The sequence below is a fragment of the Prionailurus bengalensis genome, chromosome A2, assembly GCF_016509475.1.
Source record: "Prionailurus bengalensis isolate Pbe53 chromosome A2, Fcat_Pben_1.1_paternal_pri, whole genome shotgun sequence".
Classification (NCBI taxonomy): Eukaryota; Metazoa; Chordata; class Mammalia; order Carnivora; family Felidae; genus Prionailurus; species Prionailurus bengalensis.
In genome coordinates this window covers 70,114,116-70,127,225 of record NC_057348.1, presented here as the reverse complement: position 1 = coordinate 70,127,225, position 13,110 = coordinate 70,114,116, and the positions used below count along the sequence as shown (strand labels likewise).

General features: G+C 43.0%; 1 protein-coding gene across 4 annotated transcripts in view; it reads left to right on the top strand.

Annotated features, from left to right (window-relative positions):
- HECW1 (HECT, C2 and WW domain containing E3 ubiquitin protein ligase 1) overlaps positions 1 to 13,110 on the top strand; it is a 429,025-nt gene that overhangs the window by 314,902 nt on the left and 101,013 nt on the right. For 3 of the 4 annotated variants that reach the window (XM_043588501.1, XM_043588502.1, XM_043588503.1), the window contains 4 exons: positions 1,127 to 1,269; positions 3,223 to 3,323; positions 4,859 to 6,196; positions 11,267 to 11,368. In XM_043588501.1, the coding sequence (XP_043444436.1) occupies positions 1,127 to 1,269; positions 3,223 to 3,323; positions 4,859 to 6,196; positions 11,267 to 11,368 (1,684 nt within the window). The remainder of the gene's footprint in view (positions 1 to 1,126; positions 1,270 to 3,222; positions 3,324 to 4,858; positions 6,197 to 11,266; positions 11,369 to 13,110) is intronic. The other variant, XM_043588504.1, reaches the window with a different exon arrangement.

Genomic DNA, 13,110 nt, shown 5'->3' with positions numbered 1-13,110 from the left:
TAGCCTACCTCCTTGGGTTGAGTTTGGAGTAAACCCATCCAGGCATTTTCTTTGCAGTTCCAAGTACAAATGAAATCCCACTCTTCATATTCTTTTTTTTTTAATTTTTTTTTTCAACATTTATTTATTTTTGGGACAGAGAGAGACAGAGCATGAACGGGGGAAGGGCAGAGAGAGAGGGAGACACAGAATCAGAAACAGGCTCCAGGCTCTGAGCCATCAGCCCAGAGCCCGACGCGGGGCTCGAACTCACGGACCGCAAGATCGTGACCTGGCTGAAGTCGGACGCTTAACCGACTGCGCCACCCAGGCGCCCCATCTTCATATTCTTAACATCTTGCTTTTTTACTTTGTTTTTCAATTATCTATTCATGTTGGTGCATATTTACATGTTTCTTTTAAATGAGAGCAGAGTTGTCAATTTCAAAGATTTAGTATCCTTAATTTAACTGGTTTCCTGTTGATAGACATTTTTGGCCTTTCCAGTCTTTTGCTACTATTAATGCTCCAGTGAACATCCTTATAAAATGTATAATTTGCACACTTGTGCAAATTAATTCAGGGGGAAAATTCCAGAATTAGAATTCTGAGTTGCAGGGAATTTGCAGCTTAAACGTCAATAAATATTGTCGATTCCCGTCCCAAAGGTTGAATCAATTGAATGGGATTGTACATCAATACAGTGTGAGAGTTCTCTTTCCACTCTCAAGAATGCAAGGTACTATCAAATATTTTAAATCTCTGCCATTATAATCATTAAAAAAGGATATTGTGTTACGGTTTAAAGTGCATTTCCTTAATAATAGGTGAGTTTGTGCTTGTTATTTCTTTAAATATGTTAATACCTTTAGTATAGTGAGGCTTAAGTGGACTCTTTCTCCTTAAGGTGAGTTGTTTTTATTATTTGAATCTCAGAGAATAGCCTTATTTTTAAGCATTGAAGAAGTACCTCAATATTACTGTTATTCATTTACTGAATAAATAGGGCTCACAGCATTTCTAAGACCTTGATATATATATTGCCACTGGGATGTTTTATAATGACTTCATCCAAAGCAGATGGGCTGGGAATTGGCCAGCCCTTGCACCCCTCAGTTAATTGATGTGACATATAATTTCATTGCAGCAATTCAGCTTTGTGTCCTTGCCCACTGATGTACTGGAAATTGAGGTGAAAGACAAGTTTGCTAAGAGCCGCCCCATCATCAAGCGCTTCTTGGGAAAGCTGTCGATGCCCGTTCAAAGACTCCTGGAGAGACACGCCATAGGGTAAACCTGTGACTGAGACCTCACTATCACTAAGGCTTCAGTGAGCAGACGAAGGGAGGCCTGCAAGCTGCAATAATATAGCCTCATGGTGGTATTGAATCTCTTTGGCTTCTCCCATTAATTCTGTTGCTTGAGCCACAACATTCAATTAAACAAACCCTTACCTTTCCCCTTTTCTGTACCACTGGTTACTTACACAAGAGAGCAGAAAATCCTAAGACAATATTGAAAGAAGCCCTTAATGAAGCATTTTTCTAGACAGGTAGAAATTAAAAATTTGTTTTACCATGAAGAATATTATTTCTGCTTGTGGGATTTAATCATTTGAGATGTTTGTATTACAAGATCAAATGCTAGGTTACTAGAGTAGAGAGACTTAGAAAATGCTAGTATGTATGAAATTTTAAAAGCATGAATTGTCATGGGCAACTGCAATTATGTTACTCGCAGAATTCAGTTGTATATAAGAATGTTTCTGTATCTTTTACATTCATCTCCACTCATGATTCTCATTAAAGTGAACTCTTACCAGGTAAAATATTTATATATAATGTGTGTTTCCTTAGTTAACAGCTACTCTATTTGAAAACACTGGGTATGGCTCTCTGGCCATAAATGTATGCTATGCTATACAATGTAATCCTTAGAAGGATATCAAAGGAATGAGGAGAATTTACAGAATTTCCAGGTGTTCTTCAATTAAAGCTTTTTGGATTTTCAGGACTTTGGAATCACTAATGATTATCATGGAGACACTTAATTAGAACCACGTGTACAGCTGTATGCATATAGACATGCTACAACCATGTGTCAAACACAGGGTTTGCACTTTCCATTTATGGAAATCCTCACAGGATTAAACAAGCAAACAAATGTACATAAAGAATGCAAAGCAGTCCCTGGTACATAGAGACTAAACTGCTCTAAACTGTTCTTTTTTTTTTTTAAATAGAATATTACATGATTTTTAAAATAAAGGCAACTCAGAAGGCTCCCTCAATTCCTTTGCCTGTAACACCCCAGCCCTTCAATGGCTCTCTGCTTGCCCTGAAGTCCTATAAACAGACCAGGGTGGAGTTTCAAGGTCTATATATGGGGCCGCGATGTTGGTGTAGTTGGACACCAGCCTACAAGTCTTGCTTCGGTCCATCCTGCAGCAGGCCACCTTCTGAAGCACTCCACAGCTCCTCACATGGAGGAGGTTACTCCAGTAACCGTGATGGCATATTTTGTTAGACATTACATATATGTACTGCAAGATATGTATCTGTTGCTGGCGATGTCCATTATTAACGGCATATTTGGGAAATGTCAGCCTGCACAGGAAAAGTAGGCAAAGATACCCATCTTTTTTGTTGTTATTGTTATCTTTTGGGGGGCTTCTTTTGGCTTAGAACACAGGTTGGCAGGTAACTTTCTGTTAAGGGCCAGGTAGTAAATATTTTAGGTTTTGTAGACCATATAGTCTCTGACTACTCAACTCTGCCATTGTAGCATGAAAGCAGCCCCAGATGATAAGTAAACTAATAAGCATAGCTGCATTCCAATAAAGCTTTTATTTGGGGAACTAAAATTGGAATTTCATACAATTTTCATGTGTCACAATATATTATTCTTCTTTTGATTTTTTTCCCAACCATTTTAAAATGTAAAAAACTCATGGCTTTATAAAAATAGGTGGTGGGCCAAATTTGGCCCCTGGGCTGTAGTTTGCTGACTTCTGCTTTACAATATCCGAGAGGGATTTCCTTGAAGTTTTACATTGTTGTTGAGCAGATGTAATTTCCCATCTTTACCTTAAGACCATTTCCTATGTACCTGAGTGGATCATCACCTCCTATTAGCAGGGCCTCCCTGGGCTTGCCTACTTCACCCACTGGCATAGAAACCATGCTGTAGAATCTTTAAGGAGAGATATTGACCAGATCTGTAATGGTGCTTATTTCCTTCTAGGGATAGGGTGGTCAGCTATACACTTGGCCGCAGGCTTCCAACAGATCATGTGAGTGGACAGCTGCAGTTCCGATTTGAGATCACTTCTTCCATCCACCCAGGTATTTTTGGCATGAATTCATGTCTTGTCCTAGCAGAGGGTCAGTGTGTTCCTTTCTCTAAAATACAATAACCGTGGTTCTCTCCAGACATGTCCTAGGTTTTGTGGTTCTCTCTCTTCTCCATTTGAGGCCCAGAAGCCAGTGATCTGTTCTGGAAACCAGATTGCTGTCCCCTTGATTGAGAGGCTCCTCTTCATTCTGGTGACCCAAAGGTAGAGGGTTAGACAGTGGAGTGGGAATTGACAATGAGGCCAACGTGGGTATGGAGCCATGTCTGGTTTATCATTTTACTTCCAGCACCCACATAGGAGGTGCTCAATAGATACTTAATCATTACATACATGAATGAATGAATGGATGAGAAAATGAATGAATGTGATACATGTCATATTATTGAAAAACTATTATTATCCAATGGATTTATCACAATGAAAAACATAAGTTGGACAGAAAATTTCAGAATCATCCAGTGTCCAGTTTTTCAAGCCAAAACACATTTCCAAATAAGAATGATGAGATGCCTCCTAATTCCACTTTAGCTCTTCTCCTGAACTCCCATACTAAGTGTAGATCATGCTGAGAATTAGCCAGTCCTTCTGGGCCACATTTACGAGTTGCTGTTAAAGCTAATGAGGCTTTGAAAACTCAGGGTCTGGAGTTTATCACTGCCCGCTCATTAAAGTCCTGTTGTACTTGTCTATGCCCAATATATAATGCAGATTGGAAGAAAACATGCTGACTGTTTGGTCCTTTCACTCAGCCTTTTCTTCATCCTGAGAATAAAATTGACTCTTCCCTTACTGTAGCAAAAAAGAGGGCCTATGGCTCACCAAGATAGATCATTCCTCTTGAATGAGTCAATTGCACTAGTGCTTTTGAAATGGGAAGTTCACACTGGGCTGGGGATCCAATAGATAAAGCACCTGGGAGGAAGGAGAACTAAACAGTGATTGCTGCTCCTTAAACGGTTGCTTGATGTGGAGACTTGTTTATTTTCCATTGCAATAACCTGCAAATATTGGAGCCTCCGGGTCTGAGCTACCGAAGGACTGTGGTTGCTCCCATCAACTAGCCATTTTCTTCTCTGTAGTTGCTAAAAACCCAGGTTTCCCATTCTGCCACCTGGTGGACGCAGCCAGAGGAAACACTCTGAGCAAGTATTAACCTTACTGCCATGCGCATGACCCTATAACTCCCCACGGCTTCTCCGCAGTCTTCCGCCAAGCCAACATTGTTGAGCACCCGCTATGTGCCGGGAACTGGGTAGTTCTAGGCTTTGGATATTTTAACCAAAACTATGAATTCCCTGGAAACAGAATTCTGAAACATATCATGACAGCAAATTGTCATTAACAGAAGTCCTTACAGATTTTTTTAGCAGAGCTTTGACCTATGAGAAACCTTCATCCACCCTACATCCAATATCCTCACGCAGAAATCCCTTAGGATGGCTTACATGGCCGGCAGAGTACACTAATACACTAACCCCACAATACGCTCTTCTGGAAGAAATGACATTTTCTTCTCGCCCGCAGATGATGAGGAGATGTCCCTCAGCGCCGAGCCCGAGTCCGCGGACATTCAGGACAGCCCCATGAACAGCCTGTTGGCCAGCAGCCGTGGGGAGCCTCCCGGCGAGGCACCGGAGCTCCCCAGGGGCTCCAAGCCCGAGCCGCCGAGCCAGGGCAGCGCCGGGGACGCTGCCGGGAACGGGAGCCTGGAGCTGGCCGAGCCGGTTGAGGAAGCGGCAGGTACCAACGAGGCAGGAGACGACGGCGCGGGCTCTGTGGGACCTGACGGGGCTGGGGAGCTTCTGGGCCCGGGGCGTGAGGACTCCGAGCCCGCCCTGAGTGCGGAAGAACTGGCGGAGCGGCTGGAGCTGGGTGGGGAGGTGCCCCTACCGGGGCTGCTGGAGGACAGCGAAGGCCCGGGCGGCACCGGGGAGCCCGAGGCAGAGGAAGAGGCCACAGAGAGCCGGGCGGGGGGAGAGGAGGAGAAGGAGCAGGCGGAGGAGGAGGAGGGCGACGTGTCCGCCCTGGGGCAGGGGGAGGACAGGCTGCAGCTGCGGGCCTCGGTGAAGAGGAAAAGCAGGCCGTGCTCCTTGCCGGTGTCCGAGCTGGAGACGGTGATCGCGTCCGCCTGCGGAGACCCCGAGACCCCGCGGACACACTACATCCGCATCCACACCCTGCTGCACAGCATGCCCTCCGCCCAGGGCGGCGGCGCCGCGAGCGACGACGGCGCCGAGGAGGAGGCCACCCTCCAGGACGCCTCGGAGAAGGACGGGCTCAGCGAGGTGGACACGCTAGCTGCCGCGCCGCCTCCCCTCGAAGAGGATGGGGAGGAACTCGAGGGGGCTACTCCAGGCACGGCGACCCCCGGCCACTCCGGCCTGACCAACGGCCTGGGCCCGGACGGCGACACGCTCCCCAGCACAGGGAGTGAGAGCGACTCGAGTCCCCGGCAGGGTGGGGACCACAGCTGCGAGGGCTGTGACACGTCCTGCTGCAGCCCCTCCTGCTACAGCTCCTCGTGCTACAGCACGTCCTGCTACAGCAGCTCCTGCTACAGCGCCTCCTGCTATAGCCCCTCCTGTTACAACGGCAGCAGGTTCGCCAGCCACACCCGCTTCTCCTCCGTGGACAGCGCCAAGATCTCTGAGAGCACCGTCTTCTCATCGCAAGACGATGAGGAGGAAGAGAACAGTGCGTTCGAATCTGTGCCCGACTCGGTACAGAGCCCGGAGCTGGACCCGGAGTCGGCAAATGGCGCCGGGCCGTGGCACGACGAGCTGGCCGCCCCTGCCGCCAGCGTGGCAAGAACCGTGGAAGGTCTGGAATCCCCCGTGGCAGGGCCAAGCAATCGGAGAGAAGGTTAGACCTCAAACCTGATCAGAGTGAGAATAGGACCAGCAGGGGGACACAGGTCTCACCAACATGGTTTAAAAACAAGTGAGAGGATCAGTCTCCAGTGGGGTTGCTGGGGCAATGTACGCCTGTCCTGTACATGTATGTGTGCATGCGTATATGTGTATGTAAGTATTCGTGACTGTGAAGAGCAGACATCCACCACCTCTCAGGTAGACACCAAGAATCACAACTAGCACACTCATGTGAGTGTGCACTTGTATGTGTGCATCTCTGTTTTAACTAATCGTTAGAACTGGTTAGTGTACATGTTACCTTTCTAGTTTTGACAGTGACCAGAGCACCAACAGGAGTATCTCATGATATAAGCAGAAAATATTCATCAACATTCAGTGGATAATGTATAAATACCTGCTCACTTCCCAAAACATACTGAAGATTAGCAATAAATGTTAATATAAATTGAAAGAACATTGATTTTACCTCTGCTTTAGAATTTAACTTAGCCTGTGTGCATATGGATATGTATAGCTTACATATATTTGTCATTATTTCTGTCTGCTCAGTTCTCGTTATTGTTGGTTTTGTTTTTTTTGTTTTGTTTTTGTTTTGTTTTTTTACTATTATTCAATCCAAAAACAAAAACAGTTCACCCATTTCTCTCACCCCCACTCCCCCCGGCAACCATCAATCTGTTCCCTGTTCTCTTGAAAAACTACAAGACAGTAATGAAAGAAATTGATGAAGACACAAATAAATGGAAAGGTATTCCATACTGATGGGTTGGATGAATCGATATTGTTAAAATCTCCATGCTACCCAAAGCAGTATTATTGCAAGATTTCAAGATTCCATGCAATCCCTATCAAAATTCTGATGGCATTTTTCACGAAAATAGAACAAACAACCCTATAATTTATATGGAACCATGAAAGACCCCAAATAGCCAAAGCAATCTTGAGAAAGAAGAACAAAGCTGGAGGCATCATGTTCTCTGATTTCAAACTACATTACAAAGCTATTGTAATTAATTACGGTTTTGTTTTTTGTTGTTTTTTGTTAGTTTTGTTTTGTTTTGGCTATTTTGGCTAATGGAAGGAAAAATAACAGGAATTCGTAAATTGCTTTGTTTCAAGTGGGATTCTAACCTAAAAGCTGCCACCTTCAGGTTTAAAATGTATTCAGTATTTTAACTCAAGATGTTTCTTTTTAGTCATGCCTGTGGAATCGTATGTAAAATTAACTCACATTTCTTTATCCAGAATTGGGAACCATTTTCCAGTCAAGTGACAGTGACATGGGGGAAATAATTCAAAGGGCACAAAATAATATGAAATAATTCAGTTGTTTTAAGAGCAAAAAATATAGATTCTGCTATTTTTCTGTTCTACTGCTTATATTAGCTTCCAAACAAAGGTGGTGGTATTGTCTCTAGATTATAAGCTCATCAAGGGCCAGAACTGTATTTTCTTTATGTTTCATTCTTAGCACCTACACAAATTCCTGACACCTATAAATTTTTATAGGAACCAAAGTGAGCACAAAAATTCATCCTGAGTATTTAGCAATGCCCAATTCTACATTTCAGAAAGTGGTACATGGGCTAAGGAGAAGTGCGAGGAGACTGGAAAAGAAAGAGAAACACAGAGAGGAAACCATAGTGGCATAGAATAGGAAAAGGCACAATTGAAAACGGGACAGACAATTCCTTTCTTTAATGTGGATGTTTTGAGTCCCTTTGTTCTGGGCCAGATGCTATGTGCTGAGCACAGGGAGATGGATCAGTGTCAGAACGTGTGAAAGGTGCTCAGTAATTATTAACAATTAAAAATAAGTATAGTATAAGGAGATTTGGGGATACACACGTAAAGGGGGCAACTAGGAGCTGGCAGGGATATTTTAGTCCAGAGGTCGGCAAACTTTTTTTATAAAGGGCCAGACAATAAATATTTCAGGCTTTGTAGATCAAGAGATAAAATTAAGCAACTCTTCTCACCAAAGGCTACTCTTTTTTTTTTTTTTTTAACAGTTTTACCTAGCTCAGAGCCATATAAAAACAAGGCCAGATTCGTAGTTTGTCAACCTGCTGCAGCCTATGGTATATATTTTGACTGCTGCGTTGGGAGACAACCCACATATGATTAGTTGAAAATTGGCTCAGTAAACAATTGCCTTCATATATAAAGGCATTATGAAAACAAAAACAAAACAAAACAAAACGCTGCCCATGCCTTTGAGGGACTAACAGCCCAATGGGGGAAAACTCCTCTTTAACAGAAAGGACAGGAAAGCATTTCAGAGACCTAGTGGAAGTCTTTGCAGGGAAGTTTTCTAAAGACATTTCTGAATTCCTGAATTCTGCAGACTATAAACTCAGAAGAGGTTAAGAAGCACCTACAGGCTTCACTCAGGTGGTTGCAAGGGGCAATCCGAAGATTCCTGAGACTGTCAATCTCACGAAGGCTGGGCATATGTTGGCGCGTGACTTCTTCACAGCCCATCTTCTCCCCTGTCAGCAGTGAGCCCCTGAGCTACCTGTGTCAGTGATGTGGCTCTGTCCCTCACTGGCACATGCTCTGAGAAAGCAGGGCTTCACCACAACCCACCCGATATTTGCACAAGAATCTTCTTCCACAAGAATCACTGGTGCCCCCTTACTGTGACTTCTAAGATTGCAAATTCTTTCAGTTAACTTAGCAAAGGTAGACTTACCATACCCATGCCCACAAAACTGCATCTGCAGCAATTTTGGGAAGATGTGTTCTGTATCTATTTTTTGCTTTTTTTCCCCCCTCTGTGAAAACCTCCTTTTTAACCTCAACATAAAATACTTTTTTAAAAAGCTGTCCGCAGATCGAATGAAAAGAGCAATATAAAGTTGTGATTTGAGCTCGGGCCCTGGAGTCAGGCCTCCTGGGTTTAATTCAGCTCCGCCACTTTCTGGCTGTGATACCCAAGCCGAGTTACCTGAGTGCTCTATGCCCTTGTCTGAAATGGGTGCAGAGGTAGAATCTATTTCAAAAGGTTGTGGGAAGGATTAAATGAGATAATACATATGAAGCGCTTGACTCTCGTTGAGTGAGGGTTCTTCCAAGCAGATAAGCAGTGAGGCTAACTTTTTAAGTGGAGTATGTTTCCTTCTCAGGGATTCTAGCAGCTCTGAACACTTGCTTTGTGTTTGAGGCAAGGGTGAGTGTGTGGAGCCGTGGCCTCTGCAGAACAGAATCGCTTGCTTCTTTCGTGCGCTCCATCCATTCAGTAGGCTGAGCTGCGCCCGTCACATCATTGCATTTGCTTGGGTTTCACGAGCAGGCGGGGTCAGCTCCATTAACCCCAGCGAGCGGCAATATTATGTTTCCACTAGCTTGGAGGAGTAATTAACCTGATTGGTTGAATTAATTACAAGAGGTAAGTTTGTTGTTCTTTTTAAGAAACCAAATTGAAAATGCAGCAGCTGGTGACATAACAACTGTGCCATTGCTTTTTAGTTTCTGACACGAAACACCTACAACGACAAACATGAGTGTGAGATCCACTAAAAACAGAACCCCTATCTGAAGCAGGAGTCAGTTCATAGGAGCTGTGCACTGAGACTCCACCCCAGGATTTGAGTCACATACCAAAGTTTGCACAAGAAACCATGCTATATACTTAACATTTAAAAGGATCTGTTGTTCCTGAATACATCTCTGTTTTTGCTTTACAGTTAGCTCTAGGAATCAAACTGCTAAATTCAACCTGCCTAACTTCCTTCCTAATTAATTTCATCAGTTTTATGGATCCAGAATGAGAAGAAATTACCGTCCTTTCCATGTATGGACATTCTAGGAAGTTTTTGAAATGTGAGATCCCATAAAGATCTTAACCACCGGTTTTCAGTTTCTACCCTTTTTGACTCAAGGGATAATGGAACACGTGATATTTCCATCAGCCATGGAGGGCAGAGGAAGGAGAAGGCCTGATCTTTGTCCTCTGGCTAATAGGGGCTATTTTGAGAGAGCCATGAGCGTGTGAGCTGGAGGGATACCAGTCTGAATGGGGGCTGTCTCATGACCCTTCTAGCTCTCCAAAGGTCAAGAGCAATTGCCTCTGATAATATGCCCCAAACAGCTGGTGATTTGGCCTGCCTTCCACATAGCCACTCTCATGCAGTATTACCAGGACCTGAGGACGTCATGAGATAGGAACATCATTTTAGGACATTGTTCAGTCTATTACAAGTGTGAATGACAATAATATCAGCTATGTCTATAATAATCGAGGCATGCATTCTGTGGATATGTCTACTTCTAAAATCTCTCCATGTCCGTCTTTCTTCCTTCTATCCCACTTCTGTGTTTCAAGTTTTCCTGTCTCAGTCTTCCTGCCTCTTATCTACTTCCTTCGTCTCTTGTCCTTTTCTCTTTCCAGAGCACCCTGACTTGTCTGGTTTTTCCTCAAGATAATCTGGAACAATCACAAGATTCCATACCTGCTTGACTCCTCACCCCAGCCCCTACGCTCCCATACTACAGGAATATGCCTTCTTGGCCCACCAGTTTCTCAGCCCCATCTTGGAAAGTCACCATCTAAGAATCTCATTCCAAAAACAAAACCTGAAAAACAGCATCTTAGCAGCCCTGTGATGAAACCGATCCAGATAAGGACCTATGGTTTTACACTGGCTCACCGAGTTTTATGGGACCTTAGAAATGCCACACTTCCCTCAGACAGGCCTGTTTCTTTAGCTGGGCTAGAGTCAGGCTCTGCTCATTTTCTTTTGTGTCCCTGTCTGATGCCACCTTCCCATCAAAGAAAAGTCAGGTGGTTATAGAATCAGACCCTGATCCCTACATATTGGTCTGTGTGGTACAGATCATAGTCATGAAGTGTTTATTTTCTTTGGGGTTTGAAACAAAAAAGTGCCCTCTACTCCCTCTCTCATGAATGACTGTAAATGTAGCAAACTGACATAAAAAACAGATTGCCCATCCTGGGATTTTTTTTCTTGTACTAGTTTGTTTTACGGTCATGCGTTTTTGATGGCGTTGCTGCAGCAATGAGTGAATCTGAATGTCTTGACTATCTTGTCCGTAGGTGAATGTCCTATACTCCATAATTCCCAGCCAGTAAGCCAGCTTCCTTCCTTGAGGCCTGAACATCATCACTACCCAACAATCGATGAGCCTCTTCCACCAAGTAAGCTTTAGTTTTTAAAATCTATGTCTTAATTCTTCCTATCAAGTCTAAACAGGTCAGTATGAACTTGTATGTACACATCCAAACTCTTCCCCAACTCCATACTTCACACTGTGATCAAAAATCAATATGGCACCTACTACTATAAAAATGGGGCATTTTTGACTAATGATTTCAGTATGTGGTCTTGAAGAGATAACCCAGTATTTTCAGTGCCCCCTCACCTTCTGAAACAGAGTATTTCTTTACAAGACTTGACTAGTCCTTGCAAACTGTACCTGACCTTTAAGTCCTAAATTCTACTATTTCATATTTAAAAGTTCACAGGTCAAAATAGAATAATTCTGTTGTTCTCCATTGGACCTATTATGCCACAGGCACCTCCACATAATAAAACATTCCACCCAGCAGAATGAAAGAACTTGCGTTTTCCTTACTATTAACTTCCATCAATAGGAGACAGTCTCAAATTTCTTCTGTAGTTCTTAGGGGTTTCCAGAAAAAAATATATGCGTATTATCTTTAGGGATGGTATTCCACATCATTTTCTGGTAACTGCAAAACTGCAAAACTAAGAAAAAATGCCTATTCCCTGATGCATCGATTCTTGATAATGTGATATATTTTGCATTTGCACCATTCTTGTCCTATTCAGTTGTAATTTATCACTGACAAAGCAATAAATACCTTGAATATGTAAACATTTAAAAGAACACTGTATTTGTTTTGGGGGGGGTCAAGGCAAACATTATGTTCTTTAACTTTTGATAACTGATTTCTTTATTTATACATTGATTTATGGATAGTCCACAAAAGACTAGTAAAATTTCAGTGTCTATACTTTCTACTTAGCACTTATGTAAAAATATCTATAACATGTTCTCTCCAGTGAAGGAACACTTTCCCCACAATAAATAACCTATCAATGCATGTATGCATGAATTGACTTCCAGTCCATGCAAGAGTAATAACTAGTTATGTACACAAACCTTGTAAATAATTGAATGTAAGTATATTTCAGAGAATTGCTTTATACAAGCTGCTTTCAATAATGAAAACAAGTTCACAGATTTCAATTCTCTGTTCATGCAACCCTGAAAAATATTACAGAAGCTGATAGTGAAGCCTTACAACAGAATTTTCTAGGTAATCTCATATGGTACATGGATGACTTCATTACTGATATTCATTCAACAAATATTCATTAAATGCTCACTCTGTGTGAAGTACTATCTTAGGCAAACAAAACAGACCAAAGATCCCTGCCCTCATGGAGCTGATAGTCTAGCCTGACAGAGACCTATGAGTAATAAGAAGAGTGAATGAGGCAATAGTATAACATGTTAGATGGTAATAAGTGCTATGGCAGAGCATAAGCAGAGCATGCTAAGGGGAATTTGGAGTATATGGTGGTGGCTGGTTTGCCATTTTAAATAGGGTGGTCAGGTAGGCTTCATTGAGAGGCAACATTTGAAGCTAGCCTTAGAGGAGGTAAGAGGGTTATCCTTGGGGAGGAAGAGCTTTCTGAGAAAAGAGAACTGCCTTCCTGGTAGGTTTGAGGAACAGCATGGAGACAGTGTGTCTGAAATGGATTTAGGAAGGAAGAAAGCAGTGGCTGATAAGGTCAGGGAGATATCAGGGACCGGATCACAGAGGGCCTTGTAGATCACTTAAAAGCTTCGGCTTTTACTCTGAATAAAAGGGGAACATTGTAGATGTAGAGAAAAGGAATGACATTCTCT